General features: G+C 38.9%; 1 protein-coding gene across 1 annotated transcript; it reads left to right on the top strand.

Moving 5' to 3' along the window:
• Positions 1 to 13788: 13788 nt before the first annotated feature.
• On the top strand, positions 13789 to 17194 carry LOC147503426 (uncharacterized). Its single transcript, XM_086604831.1, has 4 exons — positions 13789 to 14384; positions 14537 to 14727; positions 15497 to 16386; positions 16458 to 17194. The coding sequence occupies exons 1-4, from the start codon at positions 13789 to 13791 to the stop codon at positions 16563 to 16565; spliced, it is 1785 nt and encodes a 594-aa protein (XP_086460957.1). The 3' UTR covers positions 16566 to 17194.
• Positions 17195 to 22056: the final 4862 nt, after the last annotated feature.

Raw genomic sequence — 22056 nt, 5'->3', positions numbered from 1 at the left:
ATAAAAATCAGGGAGTTGGGCATGAGATCTTGTCTTCGATTATTATATCCTTGAATAGAAAGAGTGTGTTTATTCCGATGAAAATACGGTATTGAATGAGGAAAATCAACATAGGGGCAAATTGAGTTTCCCCAACAGGCTTCATAACTGATCAAAGACAACGGGGGGGGGAGCCCTTAGCGGACTACATGTCCAAATCAACATGGTGGCAAATTGAGTTGCCTCAACAGGCTTCACAGCCGATCAAAGACAGCGGGGGGGAAGAGCCCTTCGCGGACTACATGTCCAAATCAACATGGGGGCAAATTGAGTTGCCCCAACAGGCTTCACAGCCGATCAAAGACAGAGGGGGGGAAGAGCCCCTCGCGGACTACATGTCTAAATCAACATGGGGGCAAAATTGAGTTGCCCCAACAGGCTTCACAGCCGATCAAAGACAGCGGGGGCGAAGAGCCCTTCGCGGACAACATGTCCAAATCAACATGGGGGCAAATTGAGTTGCCCCAACAGGCTTCACAGCCGATCAAAGACAGCGGGGGGGAAGAGCCCCTTCGCAGACTACATGTCCAAATCAACATGGGGGCAAATTGAGTTGCCCGAACAGGTTTCACAACCGATCAAAGACAGCAGGGAGGGGAAGAGCCCTTCGCGGACTACATGTCCAAATTAACATGGGGACAAATTGAGTTACCCCAACAGGACTAATGAAAACACCTTGCATATTATGTAGTTACAAACAAATTGCAAAGAGAAAATATAAGCAAAAACGAAGTCCAACTTTTGTAATGGAATAGAGTCATGACTGGGCATATGAATAATGGAAAGTGATTTTATACTATGAGGGGAGGAGAAAATAAACGACTTGATATATTTGATTGAGTACCTGCTAGGCATACCCAGAAAAATAGGCATAACAAGCAAAATTAGATACTGCAAAGTATATTGTAAGAAAGTAATATCAAAACCATAAAAGTACAGAAGTATTTCCAAACAATTTACTGCTGCCCTTCAACCCCCTCCTGCTGGAAAGAAACCTCAGCCCCTTCCACCGCGGTGTTAGTATCAACATCAACATTAATGGGAGAGGTGACCACACTGGAAGTACCGGCGGGGAGCACTGGGGTAGCTGCCTCAGGTACAACGAGAGATGGCGACTCGATTTGAGTGTCAGGGACTTGGACTAGAGTTGGAATGGGGAGTAGATGACCAGCCGTAGCAAGCTCTTCAAGTTGGTTCTTCAATTCGCGAGCAATCTTCTTCTTAGCTAGGACTCTAAATCATTCAGCCTCTTCCTTCACACCTTTGTCCACCGTGGCCTGAGTAGAAAGTTTCTCCAACTCCCTTTGGCTCTCCATTTTAGAGTTGACTCCCGCTATGTAGTCCCGATGCTTGTCCTCAGCTTGCTAGAGTGCTTTTTGGGCCTTCAGGGCAACGATCCGAAGATCATCACGGTCTTTCTCCAACTGAGCATGCTTGGTTTTCCACCCGTTGGGGCCATTAATCTCCTGTTTCGTGACCTCCAGAGATTCCACAGTATTGGTCAGGCTGCGCACCATATAGTCGATGTCCAGACTCAACTAAGGAGATACACGTTAAAAAAAAAAAAAAAAAAAAGGTGGGGGTAGTTGAAATACCTTTTCCCAACTAGTATAAATGGATGCTCGGTGAGCGGAGAGTGAGCCTGAATCGCCATATGCTTGGTATCTGGGCAGATGAGAGTTGAAAAACAGTGACGCTGCAACTGCAGGAATGTCAAGGGCTGAATCGTGTATAGTTACATCGCGGTCTCGAGCCTTAAATCGCGGATGCCATATCTCCACAGAGCCAGAAGCAGGAGGGACTGATTGATGGTGTTCCTTTCTAGGGCGGCGAGAGGTAGCTGGGGGCCGCGGTGATTGAATGGTTGGTTCTGATGGCGGCGGAGGCGCAATCTGGGCTTTTTTGGCTGGAGGCCTCTTGGCCGCAGCTTCAGTGGGCTTGTCACCTTCTGAGTCACCGCCCCCCGAGTTTTAGTTTCTTTGGAAGCCATGTCGTGACGCAGCACGAAAGAAGAAGGGATGAGCAAAATCGTCTTCCCAATCCGCTAAAGCAGAGTAGGAAGAGGGGGCGGTATCTGTAGGGGGAGGGCGGGATTGAGCAGCGGCTCGTTAGGCGGCGGTTTTCGAGTGGGAGATCTTGGTAGTATAGCCAAATGACCTATGAGTTGGGCGTCTTCTTTTGGAGGAGAGAGAGGATTTGGGTTTGCGCTCTTTGGGTGGCGGCAAACGGTAGAGGGGACCTTGGTACTTCCCTATGTCTTTAAGAGGGGTCAAGCAAAAAAGGGTTGCCTTTGTCGGGGTCTATGCCGAGAACCTCACACTGATTACTCTCTAGATCCTGGAGTCCTTGGAAAATGTCAGAGGAGATGCTGGCGTAGAATTGAGAGCAAGAATCTGGCTTCCAACCTGGGCCACAGAAAGAAAACACATTAGAAACAAGGTTATGTAGGAGAGTTGGGGATCAAAGTGTTTGACTTACCACTTGTAAGGAAATGGAGATGCCTTAGAGAAATTTCTGAAGGGAGGTTCGTGGAAATAAAACTTCCAGGCACATACAATGGATAATGGTGTCACACCTTGTCTAAAGTTGTAAGGCTGAGAACAAAGGACTTCTTCCGCGGACGTGTACAAAAGGAGTAGTACCCTATGCTTCCAAATTTGGTGCTCTTTTTCAAATAAAAATGAGCGACTATGTCGCGGAGTTGGATTTTAGGAGTGTAGGATTCGTTATAATGGTTAGCGGCGTACATAACTCGCCAGAAGTTACCTATGCCTTGACAAGGCGGAATATTGAAATGGTTGCATACCTCGATATCGAGAAGAGTTAAGGGGAAACGCAAACTAGCCGCTATCTGTCCAACAGTCGCGACAAGACATCCTGGCTGCGATTTTACCAAGTGTGGAAAATGGGTGACGCCAGTCACGTGCTCTAGTAACATGTCATCTGGGATGCCATAGGCAGTTTTAACTGCTTCTAAATTAGGGCGGCGGTAATATGATGGAGGGGGAGGAAGAGAAGCCTTCCTCCCCGAGGTAGATGGTATAGCGGCTGGGCTGGTAGAGCTAGAGATCGAGATGGAGAGGCACCGGATCTATTGGATCTAGTGGCGGATGTCTCCGCCGAATCAGATCCCGTCATATCACAATGGACACTAAGTTGGATCGAGTGAATAATTGGGGAAAAATACAAGTTAGGAGAGAAGGAAAGAGTGCTGAAACAATACTGAAAATGCAGTATAGCAAATAAATGAGGGGGAGAGAGAAAGTGAAGGACAAACCTGAGATGCAACAATAGCCAAGGCGGTGGATGGACCAAAAAGAAACGCAAGCGGTGCAAGAAGGAACCTTGAGATAAAGGAACAGTAGGAAAAACTTGAGGAGGTTGGAGAAGATGAAAAATGGAGGAAGGCAACTGAAAAGGAACGAGGGGTTTATGGGTTTTGAGGAAAGTGAAAGGTTTGGGCGGGATTTGAAGAGCCAAAGGGTAAAAAGGGTAATTGCCAGGAAGGGGATCAGGGGAAAGGGGACATGTGGGCCTCGAGAATCGAAAAGTCAAGTTCAGTACGGCGCATACGCCGTTCCCACGCGACAGTAATGATGGAACACGTGTCATGCAACAGATGGAACAATTTAAAATAATAGAGATAAACCACGCTTTGCGGTTGTTAGATCTCGGCCCTATCATTTGTTCACGGACTACGAATAGGACTGAGAGAGGGAATCTGCAGGGGTCATATTCGTGACATGGGACATCATTGGTGGAGAATGACATGTATACAGAATAGTGAAGAGAAGACCGGGTGCAGCGGATAGGAGCCGCGAACCCCTAACTACTGAGAACTGCGGGGTAGGTTGAGGGACAGGTGGCGAGATGAGGCACGTAGGATCAAGGGAAATGGACGAACGAGAGAGAGCGGTTAGAAAAGATGAAAGTTAAAAAGACAAAGAAAAGAGAGAAGAATAGGAGGAAACAGAAAGGAGAAAGAGACCGGAGTGAAGAGAAAGGATCTAGACAAGTAATATTTTAGGTTGTAATAGAGGGAGATACAATATAGTTCTATCATAGAGTTGGTATAGTAACATTTTGCAAAATCTAGACATTTTCTTTATAGTATATATAATAGTATATTTCTTCCTTTCTAAAAAAAAAGAGAAAAGAAAAATCGAAAACGACCAAAAATATTTGTCCGTTTAGTATTAAAAAGTCTTGTTTCCTTTTTCTATGATGAATAAAAAGTTTAAAAGTCTCATTATAGCAATAGAGTAAGGACTTGTTCTTTATACTTAGACTAATATACGTACAATAGTTTCTGCATCTTTTCATAAATGGCATGCATCAGCATTTGTTTGTATATAATAGTTACTTTTCGAAGCCAAGGTTAGAACAATTAAGTTCCATATCCTGTGAGAATCTAGCCAAAAGCCTCATCTGAATGATTATTGAGTGATGACATAAAGGATGTCCGGATAGAAAGACCACACGTCTACTTGCTTGATCACCACGCCATATCCTTTGAGAAAATTTAGGCCCATTTTGTATCGATATAGCCAAATAAACGTTAAAAACACAAAAATATAGTTTTCCTCTAGTTCCCCTCTTGAGCCTTCACCCTTTCTAAAAGCATTTTTATTCTTCACCAATAATTCCTAACCCATCACAACATACAATAAAAAGCTTACACAATTGATGAGTTGAGAACTGGATGGATATCAGAAAAAGAGAAGAGAAGACCTTGTAAAAAAACAGAACAATTATTTGCTTCAAAGAAAAAAAGAAAAGAAAGACCCATCCAAAACCAAAACTCTAAAAATCCAAAGGAGTCAAAAATTGAATCTCTAAAAAGTTCAAAATCAAAAGGAGACGATATCAAAATAAAAAAGAATCAAAAGCAAATTTAGAACTCCCAAAATTCAAAATCATATAAAGTCACAAAGCCAAAGGGCTAAAAGAATGTATCACAATTTGGAAGCAAAAGAACAAAATGAGGTTCTTCTCTAGTTACAAGTATCTTGAAGACCCAGTTTCTCATCTTATCAGATTTTGTTTTTCCCTTCCTTTTTCTTTCTAAACCAGCACCCTGGCCCATAACTCATAATAAAATATCTCTAGCTTGATTAGGAATAGGATGGTGTGATAATAAGTGGCAAGCGTGATCAATCGACCCCAGTTCTTTTGGACGTAATTTGAGTATGCAAGGAATATAAGTGCCCGCTGCACTTGAGAGAATGAACCTTGAGTGATTCTATCAGAGAGTTGTGATTGCAACACACTCCTGTGAGAACCCACCTTAAGGAAGCTCTCCAAAAGCCTCGGAAACAACTCTACTTTTGTATTTCATTGCTCATGTTTTGTACAATTATCTTTAGATGCTTAAATTATTGTACATATGTTATTTTGAGTTTAGAGGAGTTTGTCCTTATTCATCGCTAATGAGATGTATGAACTTCTAAGAATAAATAAGGAAACAAGACCCTTTGTATTAAATATAAGAAGTTTGTGAGTACCTTCATTGGAAAACTCTCACAAGGCTTAAAGCTCATCCACTAGGGAATTCCTATTGGTTTAAGGCCTTGTTGCATATTGTCAATACAATCGCACTCTACGAAATGAGATTAGTATAACGTATAATAAATCACTTATTTGTGATTTTAGTTTTTTTCTCTCATCCTTGCTTGAGGACAAGCAAGATGCTATTTGGGGGTGGTGATCAGCTCCCAAATATGCATTTTATTACCTATATATTACTACATTACAATCCTTCTTACGCTTAACGAAAAGGCAACTCATAGTTTTTACTGCCTTTTTCAGGTTAAGGAGTATTTCAGACCACTTATCATAAAAGATGTGTCTTAGCACCAAAATGATCCTTAATCACGCCTATTATGAAGACCGGTAGCTGCTATGGAAAAGTGTTGAAAAAGTCAAGTCAACCGGTCAAAGTCAACAGTCAAAGGACTCAATTCATAAGACCAAAGATAGAGGCTCTTATTTCAAATTATCAAGACTTAACCCTAAACCTATCTTGGTCAATAAGGCACCAAAAAGCAAAAGCAAATGTGGGGGTGAGGTGTCTAGTTTAGAATGGATGAGGGAAAATCTATAAATGGCATAAGTAGGGGTATATAATCAAAAAGCAAAGGAGAGAGAACTCATCCATTATCTTGAGATCCAAACCATTTGGTTTGTTTATTTTCTTGTCTTGTTTTTCAATTCATGTTTTTAATTTCTTGTTATTTTATTTTATTTTAATCAACTTGTTATTTCATTTCCTTTATTTCAATCAACTTGTTACTTGTTCTTTGTTTCAATCTTAATCTTACTTGTTTGTTTCATTTCAATGTTTTAATCAATCTTCATTTCATGTTTTCAAGTCATTTTAATCAACAATCAAAACTTTCAAGTTCATTAGCTTAGAACCATTCTAATATTCAAGAGTCTACCTTTCTTCTTTTATCTACCTCACTCAAACTCTAAACAATTTAGGATGAACCTCAACTCTTAATCTAACTCTTTTAAAGTATACTCACTACAATATTAAAGCTTCACACACCCCTATGAGAACCCAACATAAGGACGTTTTCCAAAAGTTTCGAAAACGACTCTGCTTTTGCATTTCACTGCTCAAGTTTTGTACGTTTATCTTTAGATGATTAAACTACTATATATATATATATATATATTTAAACTCAAAATAATATATATATATATATATATATATATATATATATATATATATATATATATATATATATATATATATATTATTTTGAGTTTAAAGGAGCTTTTATTTATTCCCCTGCTAATGAGATGTATAAACCTCTTAGAATAAATAAGGAAATAAGACCCTTTGTACTAAATAGAGAAAATTTGCGAGTATCTTCTTTGGAAAACTCTCACGAGGCTTAAGCTCGTCCAATAGGAAAGTCCTAGTAGTTTAAAACCTTGTTGCATATGATCAATGCAATCGCACTCCGCAAAACGAGACTAGTATAATAAATCACATATTTCTGATCTTAGTTTTTCTCTCTCATCTTTGCTTGAGGACAAGCAAAATGCTATTTTAGGGTTGTTGATTAGCCCCCAAATGTGCATTTTATTACTTTTACAATGCTTCAAATATGCACTTATTATGTTTAATGAACAAACAATTTATAGCTTTTGCTACCGTTTGTAGGATATAGGCCATTTAGGATGCAGATTCCTAATACGTGCATTTTAGCACAAAAAGGATGGCTATTTATGCTATTTGGGAATATTCCAACTTAGGAGCAAACGTGCTAAAAAGTCAAAGTCAACTGTCAAAGTCAAAGACTCAATGACTCAAGGTTGAAAGCTATGGACTCAGGGACCTAAAACCAAAATCAAGAATTCTATTGTATGAGCTTAGGTCAAAAGCCTACAAGATTGTTTCTAGAAGGAAGGGAATAATTGTAAATGGTGTCCTATATAAACCAAAGTTGTAGAGAAAGAACATTACCCTAGAGCTAATCTTTGGTCATTAGGAGTAGATTAAATAGTTTAATTTAAATTGTTATTTCCTTGTTTTCCATTTTTATGTTCTTCAAGCTTTAGTGTTTTCAATACAAGTTCTTAATCTTTCAATACAAGTTCTTAGTTCTTTCAATACAAGTTTTTCATCCTCTCTTATATACAAGTTTTCTTTACTTATCTCATATTGATTAATCTTACAAACACAAGTCATACTCATTTGATTAGTTCAAATGAGTAAAACTTTGTGAGTAGACAATCTTCAAAACCAATTTCATTCCATATTTATCTATTGAATGTGTTTAAGATTTCAACAAGTTTAAGATAAGAACTAGTGTTTCCACTATTAAAACTTATGAACAAAATAGTAAGAGAGACTAGAAAATAGTAGAGAGAGTTGTTTCCATCCATCTAACCATTCCTCCCACCATAAGAATTTAAGATGAACAACACCCTCAACACAACTTTTATTCCATCTACTTCAGTATGTTGTGAGTTGTGCAGAATATGAAAGAGATGGTTGAGAGTTTGTACCGAGTGGGTTGCCCCAACTGTTGCATTTGGTCCAGTTTGTGAGTGAGAGCGAGTCCTCCTTACAAATTGAGCTCCATAATTTCTGCTTTGAGTCACCCTATAGACATGACCCGCCGTTAATTGATGGCTTAGACTAGGAACCACATGGTCAATAGATGAAGTAGTCTGTGAGTGATTGACAATTGCTTGTTCCGGAGTAATGTGAGTATACTCCACTTCATTGTTACTGAAATTGTTTGTAGCACCTTCTCAATCATGAATTTCAGAAAATGTTCTTTGCGAGATAAATAGATCGTTTAGAGTTTGCAGTTGCATGATAGGTGGATGTGAGGCTGAGGTACCCCCTGCTGTAGGTGCCAGAAACTCAGGTCTGCCATCAATGTCATTCCCATAGAGTGGATTTTAAGAGTCAATGATGTTGTTTTCATCATTTAGATTCATCATGAAATCTTCAGTATACCTCACCTAAGTGCTGCCCCCCTCATCATTTATAATCGGTCCTTGAGGTTGACAAGCAGTGATAGTTTTAGTCACTTCATCTGAGACTTCTATAACTTGTGTAGAGTTTGCTTCGACTTCTCATATTTGTATACTATATGGGCGCTTTGAGCTTACTCCATAGTCGAGTTGTGTGGTTATTGTAAATGACTAAAATTTGTATAACCCTAATTTATGTGGAAAAATGATTGTGGTTGCACTCTTCCTTTGGGGAAGAACTACCTACATATCAGGATCTTTTGGGGATCTCGAATCAAGCCTTTCATAGTTCCTCTCTCTCTTTTTATAATGCTCTTGTTGCCTCTTTATTGTTTGTCTTCGTCTGTTACATGGCTGTGTCTCTTTCGACCTCTCCTCTCCTCTCCATTAATGTCCTTTTAAAGATGACTTAAATGGAGGACTTCCGTTGTGGTTCCGTCTGCCTACCATAGTTTGAATGTGTATTACCTGCCGTTACACATTCTTGTCATCTTCTGGATTAATTGTGTGCCTAGTCATATGTACGACTTGTTGCTTACTGGGTATTAGGTCGTTTGTGTAACGAGTTACTGGGTTGGTTGGAGTGGCAGGTCGTAGTTGTACTCTATGCTTGCAGACATGTGTGGTGTTGTAGTTGATCTAGAGTTATGGTTACTTACACAGCCCCTTTGTTTAGGTCGTTGTTTGAGTGGGACAGTTCCTGAAGAAAGTGATATATGCCACATGTCCGCTTGAAAGTAATTATTTCTAAAAGGATTAAAAATAACCGCTTCGTGTTTTGTGCGCAAAAATCTTGGTACGGCTGGTTTTATAGACCCGATACTTTGTATATATGGCTGGAAATGGACTCAAGATCTCTACAACCGGGTACAGAGATTATCTCTGTAACCGTGTTATCTTGTTGTTGATCCGAATCCGAGATGTGTGTACGCCTCGATATCTGTGTGTGTGCTCCGAGATGTGTGTGTGCGCCGAGATACGAGATGTGTGTGTGGTACAGAAATCAATCTCTGTACCCGGTTATAGAGGAACAGGCCTCGCTGGAAATAGGGTTAGTCATGATTACGCTTATAAAAAATGTTTTCCTCGGGTACTGAAAATGTTTTGATGCGTAGGAGGTAAGTATAGTGGGTTGTGCATGATAGGATCAGTAACTTAGTATTTCTTTCAGTATATTAGTTATGGGCCTAGGCCTGTTGTAATGTGTGCACACTATATAAGTGTGACTTAGACTATGAGTTAGGGCAGAAAATAATATTACTTGCTTTTCTTCTTCCCTTTTACTCTCTTTTCTATCCGTATTTTCCATTTCTCTTCCAATCTCCTGTTTTTCATATCTAAGTTCTTATCATTTGGTATCGAGCCTTATCCATGGGGCCACGCACTAAAAGACAATCTTGTTGTTAGATCGAGTCTGAATTAGCTTCAGCTTGTTGGTCGATGGAAGGAATGTTTGAGCAACAAAAGAAACAAGACAATCCCTACTTAATCTACATGAACAACACCTCCAATTCCAAGATTTTCGAAACAAAGCAGAAGGGCATTTTCTGGATTTGAAAGACTCAATGCAACAACTACTCCGGCAGAATACAGGTAAAGCCACTGAAACAACCCCATTTAGAAACTCATCAAATCAACCTGGAATTTTGCCTTCATCTGTTAACATATGCAATAACCCTGGAATTTTGCCATCATCAATCACTACTTCTTCATTACAAACCCGTTTAACAAAAGTTGATTTCCCACGTTTCAATGGGGAAGACGCCCTCAGTTGGGTATATCGCGTTCAACTGTTTTTCAAGCATTATCATACTCCAGAACATGAGAAAATTTCTATGGCTTCTTTTCATTTGGAAGGGAAGGCGATACAATGGTTTCACTGGGTAGAAGATTTAATCCAGAGTTGCTCATGGGAAGAGTTTTGATCGGCACTTTTCATTCGTTTTTGTGGTGCGCAATTTAGTAAACCAGGAGAACTTTTAGCTCGGTTAGAACAGAAAACTTCTGTCCATGAGTATTTAGATGAATTTGAGCGACTTTCGAACCTCACAGTAAAACTTCCTGAGTCGTTCATGATCGATTGTTTTATTGGAGGGTTCGTGGACGATATCAAAGCCGAGGTAAAAATGTTAAGTCCATGCTCTTTGATGCAAGCTATTGACATTGCGCAAAAAGCAGAAGAGAAGGTTCTTGGTTTAAGGAAACAATGGAGAACAACCACTGGACATTTTAATAGTTCCTCTCAAAATAGTAGAGTTCAGACATCTTCTATTCCGTTTAACAGTTCCTCTCCAAACAGTAGAGTTCCAACATCATCTCTTCCGATAAAGCGACTTACTCCGATAGAGATGGCTGATCGAAAAAGCCGAGGGCTCTGCTTTAATTGTGATGAACAATTTCGTCCAGGCCATCTATGCAAGTCCAAACAATTATTTCTTATGGAAGGGGACTGGCCAGAGGAAGAAGAGACAAAAACTGGTGATCACACAACTATTCAAGTTGAAACAGAGGTTCTAGAACCAGAAGTTCATCCAGCGATATCTCTTCACGCCTTAGGAGGTACACCAACACCACAGACAATTCGGGTTAGGGGAGTCCTTAAACAGCAACCAGTGTCAATTCTTATAGACTCCGGAAGTACACATAATTTCATTGATCCTCGTGTTGTGGATAGAGTTGGAGGATTACAAATGAATGAAGAATCATTCAAAGTAATGGTGGCGGATGGTGGGCAGTGCTCTTGTAATGGCAAATGTCCCAATGTCTTTATAAAGATAGGGTGTTTTCCGACGGACATTGATCTCTTTGTTCTTCCACTAGGAGGATGTGATGTAGTTTTGGGCGCACAATGGTTGCGAACTCTTGGTCCTGTAACATTTGACTTTGAGAAACTTTGGTTACGGTTTAACGTTCAAGGCCAAGACTATGAACTTCAAGGAATGTCTACAAAACCCATTTCAGCTGTTTCCCTAAACTCTATTAGGAAGATTCTTCACAGTGGTGATCATGGTATCTTATTCCATGTCAATGATTCTCCAAAACAATATGCTCACAATTCTCCACTTCCACTTACTCATCTCCTTGAGGAGTATGCAGATATCTTCAAGGAACCATCACATCTACCTCCACCTCAAAGTCATGATCATCGAATTCCTCTCCTTTCCAACAGCGAACCATCTAACATTCGTCCTTATCGTTATCCACAATTTCAAAAATCAGAAATTGAGCGAATTATCAATGAGCTTGGTGGTTCTGACCTTATTCGTCCAAGCACTAGTCCATTCTCCTCACCGGTCCTTCTAGTTTGGAAATCTGATGGTACATGGCGAATGTGCGTGGATTACCGGAAGCTTAACAACATCACCATCAAAGATAAGTTTCCCATTCCAATTATTGATGAATTGCTCGATGAATTACACGGTGCTAAATATTTTACAAAGCTTGATTTGGGATCTGCTTTTTATCAAGTAAGAATGCATGACACAGATATTCATAAAACAGCATTTCGGACACATGAGGGTCATTATGAGTTTCTAGTTATGCCTTTTGGTCTCACAAATGCACCCTCGACATTTCAATGCCTCATGAACTCGGTATTTAAGCCCTTCTTGCGGAACTTTGTTTTGGTTTTTTTTGATGACATCCTAATTTATAGTGCAGATCTGGAACAACATTGGAAACACTTGGAGGTCGTTTTCAATACTTTGCGAGCTCACCAATTATTCTTAAAGCCAAAAAAATGCTCATTTGCAACTCTTGAAGTAAGTTACTTGGGTCACATTGTCTCTGAACAAGGTGTGGCGGTGATCCTCAAAAATAGCTTGCATCTTTGAATTGGCCCATTAAAAGTCGACACTCAAAGGCATTCGATCTTTTCTTGGTCTTACGGGTTATTACAGGAAATTTATTCGCAATTATGGCCTTATCGGTCGCCATTGACTCATTATTATTAAAGAAGGGGCCTTTACATGGATGGGAGGACTCCACGGGCTTTTACAAACATTGAAGCACGCTATGACTTCAAACCCCTATTTTGGCTTTGCCGATTTTTCTAAGTCATTTTTATTGAAAGTGATGCAAGTGGAAGTGGTATTGGTCTTTGCACTTATCCGGGAGCAGAGACCAATAGCTTTTACTAGTAAGGTGTTGGCCAATCGACATCGGGGTTTATCAACTTATGAGAAAGAAATGCTAGCGATTCTCCATCTTTGTTTCCAAGTGGCGTGCTTATCTTGTTGGGCATCATTTTACCATATATACGACCACAAGAGTATTAAGTACATGCTAGATCAACGACTAACTACTCCCTGTTCAAGAAAGGTGGACCAAAATTAATGGGATATGACTTCACAATTGTCTACAAAAAGGTCGCCAAAATCTAGTAGCCGATGCTCTATTATGCACGAGGATTGTATGGTATCTGCTATTTCCTTTCCAGTTTCTTCTTGGTTAGATGTTATCAAGGATAGTTATGCTTCCGATAACCATATTCAAAAGGTTATTTAGATTCTTCAATCGAACCAATTACTAAGCCAAATTACTCGTGGGCGATAATGTTCTTCGATACAAAGGGCATTGTCCTATCTGCGGTTTCTCCTTTATGCATTGAAGCTTTACAATTGATGCATTCATCCCTATGGCTGGTCACTCTGGATTCCTTAAAACTTACAAAGCGTGTATCCCGCAGTTTTTCTTTGGAAAGGTATCGCGGCGACAATCAAACAATTCATTGTTGAATGTGAGATTTGTCGGTATGATAAAAGCGAATCGGTTTCACCTCGGGGTTATTACATCCTCTACCGATTCGACCAGATTTGGGTCGATGTCTCAATGGATTTTATTGAAGGCTTGCCCGGGTCTAGTGGCAAGGATCAGTATTTTTGTGATAGTGGATAGGTTATCCAAAGCGGCTCATTTCGTCCCCTCAAACATCCGTTATAAAGACAGCCTGAAGTTGCCTTGGTATATAGAAAATGTTTTCAAGCTTCATGGAATGCCAAGGACTATTGTCGATGATAGAGACCCTATCTTCACTAGTCGGGTTTTGGGTCGAAGTTCTTCAAACTTCATGGTGTGGAACAACGTATGAGCACTGCTTATCATCCTCAAAGCGACGGACAAACTAAAGTTGTAAATCGATGTTTGGAGACTTATCTAAGGTGCTTTAGTGGTTTACAACCACGTCAGTGGATACGTTGGTTACCATGGGCAAAATACTGGTACAATACTAGTTTCCACACTTCCACAAAAATGACACCATATGAAGCAGTGTATGGTCAAGCTCCACCTTCCATTCACTTGTATACTCCTGGGACTTGCAAGGTCAATCAGGTTGATCGGACTCTCCGTGATCGCGATAGTATCTTACGCCTCTTAAAGGACAATCTCTCACATGCCCAAGAACGCATGAAGTTGATCACGATAAACACCGAACCGAAAAGAGAATTCCGGGTTGGTGATTTGGGTTTATCGTACGTTTGCTTTTACCGCCAATCTTCAATATCAATGCGTGGAAATCTTAAACTCTCTCCTCGATTCTACGGGCCATTCAAAGTGCTTCAAAAGATAGGTCCAGTAGCATATAAACTGGAGCTCCCTTCATCCAGTAAAATTCACCCAGTGTTTCATGTTTCACTCCTCAAGAAGAAGGTCGGTGCCTCCAACATAATACTGCAAGACTTACCTCCCATTACTGATGAAGGAGTGATCCAAGCAAAACCTCTTGCTATCTTGGATAGAAAAATGGTCAAAAACAACAACTCGGCTATTACTGAAGTCCTGGTGCAATGGGAAGGTTCTTCTCCAGAAGATGCAACTTGGGAAAAGTGGAACTCCTTTGCTTCCAGGTTTCCATCCTTCCAACCTTGAGGACAAGGTTGTTTTTTTCTAGATGGGGTAGAATGATAGGATCAGTAACTTAGTATAGTATATTAGTTATGGGCCTAGGCCTGCTGTAATGTGTGCACACTGTATAAGTGTGACTTAGACTATGAGTTAGGGCAGAAAATAATATTACTTGCTTTTCTTCTTCCCTTTTACTCTCTTTTCTATCCGTATTTTCCATTTCTCTTCCAATCTCCTGTTTTTCATATCTAAGTTCTTATCAGTGCACACGTATATCTTGTTTTATAGGTATTGTTCTGGGCTGGGAGAGAGAAAATAGGAATTCGCTGGAGGAAAAAGAAATAGGTATTGCGCTCTTTCTCTTTTAATCGTTCATCTCTTTTGCTTTGTAACTTGAAACTTGTTTGCGACAATGTCTGCTGAATTGTTGAGTGTTGAAGATGAGGTGTGTGAGGTTAGTTCGAGTGAGGTTGAAAAGGTTAGTAGTGATGATAAGCCTGGGGATGTGTTATCTTCATCTTCTTCTTTTGTTGAAGTAGTTCGTAGGGGGTGGGTGTGAATCCCGAAGGTGTTGATTTTTTTTTATTTTAAGGGAACAGTTTAATATACACATTAAGGATATGGAAATATACGATTTGAAGGGGGAGAGGAATGTTTTTGGGATAGGTTACATTCCTCATGACTATGGGGTTGTTATCTGTTATGGGCAATTGAGAGCTGGCTTGAGATTTCCCTTTTCTCGCGTAACTCTAGACATCCTGAATTATTATAGGAAAGCACCCGGTAGCTGGCGGGTTTTGCATGTCTTAAACTTGTTGAGTAAGAGGGGTTATGGGATCTGTTTATCTGACGTTCTGGAACAGTTTTCTATCAAGAGGTCTGTTGCATTGAACTTCAGCTTTCAATTGATGAAGGGCAAGTCTCTTTTGATTATAGGCGTGAGTAAGGAGGAGTGGGGTTGTAGACCGTTACTATTTGTGGGTGGGTATTGTAATGCTGGGGATTATTTGGAGAATCGTAGTGTTAATTTTGATGGTAGGTCGTTTTGATAGTAGGTCATTTAAATGAATGTTCTTAATGATTTTGGAATGTGTCTTTTTCTTGTTGTCTACAGATGTTGTTGTGAATGAAAGGACTGATAGAGGTGTTATTGAAAAATTTGCAGGGTTGAGTTGGGGTGAGAAGCAGATTGAGCTGGAAGAAGTTGTTGGGTACTTCAAGAAACGTGGTGGGGAGAAGATAAATCGTAAGAGGGAAGAGCAGAAGAGAAAAGCTCATGGTTTGATACACGATCGGTCTGAATCGGATTCTGAGGTTGACATGGATAGAGAGGAAGGGAAATTGGTCACCATAGATCAGAAGAGAAAAATGAGTAGTGTTAATCGATATGGTGGTAGTGGTTCTGGAATGAGTAGTCGTCTTGGTGGGAGACGACCTGTGGATGTTGACGATCTGGGGAAAGAGAATAATGTTTATGGTACCTCTGGTAGTAGAGTTCCGGAAGAAAAATTTTCCGGTGTAAGGAGGCCTGTTGTGAGGAGAAAACTGGACAGTGGTGATGAAGCTTTTACTAAAAGAATGAGATCTGATGTTGAGAAGGAGGAAGACCGTTATGAAATGAAGGGGTTGTGTCCTTCGTCAGGTCGTACACCACTAAAGAGGATGAATCTGAAAGATCTGGAGGCTGAGGTCGTTGGGAAAGATGGCAAGGGTGCTGCTAGGGTAAGAGAGGCTAGTTTGCCTGTGCCTAAGGCTAAGGTTGCTGGTGTGAAAGTTACAGGGAAAGATAAGGGTAAATATGCTCTTCATGGAAGGAATCTGACTTATGTTAATCCCAGTAGCGGTCATTTACATACTGTGAAGAGTAGTGATTGTAGTTTCAAGTCACACCTTGTTGCCAATTGTGTGCTGGGGAGTATTATGCTGGATGGAGACCAGAAGGAGTTGGATGAAGGGAAACAACTGGAGGACAACCTGAGGGACATGGAACACTATTATTGCTTTGTGAGTTTTTGTTTGGTGTATTGTGTGTGTTTCTTGTTTTTACTAAGACTAATTTCGGTCGTTGTATTCAGGTACTTACTGGCTATCAAAAACTAAGGGAGGCGGCTTTGTTTGGGGAGATGTATAAGAAGGTGCTTGATGTTGCCAAAGAGTCTTATGACCAACTGCTGGCAGTTTAGGAGGCTGATCGAGCTGAGGTTACAAATATTAAGGGTCAGGTCGTTGATTTAACTAGGACAGTTGATGATGTGCAGTAGGCTTTGGCGGAGGCACGCTCTGAGGTTGATCGTTTGATTTCTGAGTACAATGTATGTAAAGCAGTCGCAGAAAATGCCCAGGCGATTTATAATGAAGTTTGTGACCAGATTGAGAGTGGTGAGGTTTATGTGTCCATAGATGACTTCAATGCGCTGGAAGCGAAATATTTGAGTCTAAAGCGGTTTGTCGAAAGTGGGGCTGTTGCGAATCCTGGTGGGGGTGAAGCTGTGACTGAGAGTGAAGCTGTGACTGAGATTGACCCAACTGAGGTTGGTGAAGTCGGTTCTGTGGCGGAAAACAATGTTGAAGTGGCTGGTGTGAACGCTGGGACAGAGTTGGGTGAAGGGTCTTGAATGTTTAAAGTTTGTTATGGGTGATCTGAAGACACCTTGCTTTGTTCATGCTACTAGTACTTTTCTTGGGATGTGTTGGCTGTTTTCCCGATCTGTTTTGGGGGCCATTCATCCTTATTGGCTATCTCTTAAGTAGGATTTTTTTTTGAACTACTGTCTAAAATGGTAATTAATTTGAATTCAAATGTTTAGGCTTACTTGAGTATTGTTTCGTTTGTGTGTTGTTGATAGTGCCCTTATTAGTTTTAGTTGTGTTTGGAGACCGTAGATCATGGATCTTTAAGTTGTATTATGTAGAACGTATTAATGGATCGTAGGTTGTAGCGTATGTAGTTCGTAATTCGTAGCATAGGGCGTAGACTGATATTTTTTACTTTGATTGGCCAAAGTTTCAGTTGAGTCAGTCTTGTCCTTACGTAGGTATTCAAGTTGACTTTAAGGGAGGTTGGCCCGTTGGGGTTTGACAAAGATTTTGAATGCCCGACTTAGTAAGGTGGCGTGCTAGTGTGACAGTCTTTTCGTGCCGTTTGCTTGTACTTTGTATGTAATGTTATTTTGGCAAGTGTTTTTGTTAAATAATTTTAACATAAATAGTGCTTCCAAAACGAGAAGAAAGACAATAAAAACAAAGCACTTGATATCTCTATTGATAGAACTTTTTGAGTAGAACGGCATTCCATGGTTGGGTTAGGACGCTCCCATTTTGGGTCTTGATCGAGTAAGCCCCATTTCCTACCACTTTGTGGATGATGTATGGGCCTTCCTAGGTTGGGTCCAACTTGGATGATTCGAGTGTTTTCTTGAGGACCAAGTCGCCTGCTTGGAATGACCGTGGGATGACTTTTTTGTTGTAAGATCGTTGGATTGTTTGATAGTACCGAGCTAGGGCTACTGCAGCTTGTTCTCTTTTCTCTTCAAACAAGTCAATTTCTCGGCTTAAAATTTGGTCATTGTTTCCTGACTCGACAATGTCTAACCGTGTTGTTGTGATTGTTAACTCGGATGGTATGACAGCCTCGGTCCTGTAACAGAGTGTGAACGGAGACTCTCCTATGCTTAGACGAGCTGTGGTTTTGTATGCCCAAATGATGTTTTCGAGCTAGAGTGGCCATTGGCTCTTCTTTTGCTCTATTTTCTTCTTTAGGTTCTCCTTGATAGCTTTATTGGTTAACTCAGCTTGCCCATTGCTTTGCGCATATCTAGGTGTAGAGAATGCTTGGTGGATTCGCCATTTTTGTAAGAAAGCCTTTACTTTCTTTCCTGCGAACTGAGATCCGTTGTCCATGACTAAGGTGTGGGGTAGTCAAAACCATGCTATGATATGGGACCATATGAAGTTTGTTACATCGATCTCTTTGACGTGTATTAGTGGGATAGCTTCAACCCATTTGGTGAAATAGTCGGTGGCTGCTAAGACGTATCGTAGTCCTATTTTCTTTTGAAGAATGAAGGGTACCATGATATCCAAGCCCCACATATTAAATGGGCATGGGCTTGCGATGTTTATTAGCTCCCTGATAAGAGCCTAAAACAGTAGTTTCAACCCCTTACTAATATTATATTTAAGTCAATTATATTTATAATAAATAAAAGTCAGTAATGTTTACGTGTTTTTGTGTATTTCAGGTCTTTGAATTAATTATGTGAAGAAATACGTCACTTTTGCAAGAGAAATGAGTCAAATTGCTAGAGAAATGTTATGATTAAAGCTCAAGTTTCAAGGAGAAAAAACATTTTTAAAGCCTAGTCAAAGCTGAAAAGTCAAAGTCAACGCAGGTAGAAAAAGTACAGAAAAGTTAACAGAATTTCCGTAAACCGTATCTTTAGACTCAGATCTCAGAATTGTGCCTATTATATGTCAAAACGACCATCTCGGAAAAATCTTTTAAATGATTTAATCCTTGACCCAATCAGAAGAGCAAAAGTGGATGAAAAAAGTGTTTCCGTAAATTCTCATAGAGAAACCGTTTTTGAACTTAAGTAATTAGGTTTTGGGCATAATTTAGTGGCCCAAAACATAGCTCCAAAGCCCATACACAAAATTGTACACCTAACCCTCTCTTATATAAAGAGGATGAAGGTAAAAATCTAATCTCTCTCTCTCCCATTTCGTTAGAATAATCTAGCTCTCTTTCTCTCCTCTCATAAGTTAGAATAATTTAGATCTCTCAGTTCAATTAGTTAGAATAATTTAGCTCTCTCTCTCCCCTTTCTTTAGTTTAGTATAGTTTAAGTAATTACGGTTTATAATTGTAGCCTCCATAAAACCTCTATTAAAATATATTCAAGTTATTATTATTATTCAATTCAATTGCTTCTCTTTCTATTATGTCTTCTTCTAATTCTTTTATTCATAATAGTCCCATGAATCAAAGCTAAACTCCCATTAGAGATAGTTTGAATGAAGCTTTGAGAGGACTTGATTTGTTAGTATCATTGTCACCAAATTCGACATTTTTAAAAAAAAACGCATTTAAAACGCGAGATATCAGTAAGGCGTCTTGCTCCAGTTTAAAACCCGGGTATTTAAAAAAAAACGCGTTTTAAACTTAAAAAACCTGAGATTTTGAAAATCTCTCGTTTAAAACTTTATTATTATTATTTTTTAATCTAAAAGAAAACACGAGAAGAAAAAGGGGTTTTGGAGTTCACCTTTTTGAAGAGTGGGCATTAGATTGACTTATTGAGATAGTTCTATTTTGCTTTGGACTATTAATAATTGGAAATTTTAAATTTATTAACTTATTTGTAGTACTTGATTATGCCATTATGGTTGATAATTAATAGTATCTTATTTAGAGTCGTGTTTTGGTACTGAATCTAAAACTTTTAGTATTTGGATGAGTAATGATAATTTGATACTTTCATGTATTTGAAATTTCTTTCATTTGTATTATTATTATTTTTATTTTATGTGCCTATTCTTTTTTCCACTCTTATAAAAAATCAAACTCCTTATCTATTATATTTTTTATCATCGGTTTAAACCGTTTCTTTTACGTATTATACATATTATACGTTTTAAACCCGTTTTACCATTTTAAACACGTTTTTTATGCCCCACGTTTTTTTACGCTTTTTTTCAGTTTTTTCCCGAGACGTTCCGTTTAAAACACGAACTAAGTTTTTTTCAAGTACACCGTTTTAAACTAATACCGTACTTGGTGACAATGGTTAGTATAGATTGTTGTTTAGGGTTTCAAATTTAGGTTTTTCTTGACTTAGAGATAAGAAAATTTTAACCTAAACTAGATAATAGTGAGTTTGCTATGAGAATGGGAACAAACATTCTCTCATGCTAATTAGTTTATAACTAGAGATAGTATAAAGTAATTAGGGATCATTAAAGGTCTAGTCTTTATATTTTAACCTTGTGTGAGAATATCTAGACTAAGATTTTCTATACAAATCTATGCTAGCATGTTAAGAAATTAGAAAGTGAATTTCAATCTCTCTCTATTCTTCTCCATATTTTATTCAAGTCATATTCAATTGCTTTAATTAAATTAGTATAAGTTAAATTCATATATTTAGTTTAGTAGTATAAATTCACATCCATAAATATTGCTTTCACCATTGTTTCCTTGTGTTTGATTAGTTAAATTCATTTAAGTCTAGAAAGTTAAGAGTGGAACGATTCCGTACTCTATATATTGCATAAATATATATGTGAGAGTACAAAACAAATAATTGATAACGTAAGAATAAGTTAGAGAAATCTAGTATTGTTTTTTTCATTTTATCAAATAGCGCCACTGCCATCTTAAACTCATTTAGTACAAGAATTCAATTGGTTGAATCCAATGGGCAATCCCCTATTCTCTACCCACCCACCCTTTTAATTTTTCATTATTGTTTCTCATATTTTCGTTACTGTTCAAACTTGATATTCACTATTTTAAACTAAGAGTGCGCCCGCCATCCCTTTTAAAGTTCTGACATTCTAAATTTTTTTGAAAGTTTTCAAGCATAATCTCTAAGGTGTTTTTGATTTATTGGAATTGTTTCAGATTTTTCCTAGTTGTTTTACCTAGTGAACTAATACAATCTTTATAGTGATGCATTTCAACTTCTAAACCGTAAGTTCCTAGAAAAACAGACGAGTAGGGTTACTTAGGTAATTCCAAAATTTCTAAATTTTGTACAGGAGTATCTATCATAAGTCAGAATTTTGTAGTAAACATTTGAAGAGTTTTTTATTTGTTTTCACCACCTAACTAGTGTATTGTTTCCAGTGTGTTTTTGCAGTTTTGCAATACTTAATTTCTAGAACAACAGCAGATAAGGAGAGTTTGTAAAATTCCAATTGCTCTAAATTTTTTACAGGAACACACAAGATTTATCAAAAGTCTCCAGTACAGGTTTGGCGATTTTTGGCTCTTTTTTGATTGGATAACCATTCAGTTGTTTGTATTGTATCCAAAAACTATTTCACGAATTTTGCAGGGAAGTAGAAGGACTTTCATAGCTCTGATTGTTCTAAAATCTTACAGGCTACTTTCTGGACGTCTTATCAAACTACTGTAAAAATTTCAAATTTTTTGGAGCATGCATGCGCCCTAGTTACGATATATTTGAGCGCGCATGCACCCTGCCTTCCTGTAACCTTGTTTTGCGTTTTCTTTCCAGTTTCAAGGCCCAGCCCATCAGAAAATCATGCGAAAGTCTGTTTCTAAAAAAAAATAAAAAATAACAGAGCACGCACGTGCCCTTGTTACTTTATAATTGAGCGCACCCGCGCCCCTCTAAAGAAAGCCCGATTTACACAAGTTAGTGACAATTCATATTTTCATTGGAAATAATTGTGGGTTCAGTGTTCCAAGCTTCTACAGGACACTGAGATTCGTATTAAAGACACTATTCATAAGTGTAGCAAGGAGGCATTCAGGTTCTCCTCATTTCACTCCTCGTTTCTTCTGTTAGAGGAGTTTAATTCTAGTATATCAGGCTTTTGTTTGATTGCTATTTGTGTTTCTTTCATATTGGACTTAGCCTTGTATGAGATTAAGGTCTGGTAAGAAAAAACCATCTAACGTTATATATCGTAAACGTCAACGTA

Source organism: Coptis chinensis, chromosome 4 (assembly GCF_015680905.1).
Source record: "Coptis chinensis isolate HL-2020 chromosome 4, ASM1568090v1, whole genome shotgun sequence".
NCBI classification, from domain to species: domain Eukaryota; kingdom Viridiplantae; phylum Streptophyta; class Magnoliopsida; order Ranunculales; family Ranunculaceae; genus Coptis; species Coptis chinensis.
The sequence above is the reverse complement of the archived record's forward strand: the minus strand, read 5'-3'. Positions and strand labels throughout refer to the sequence as shown.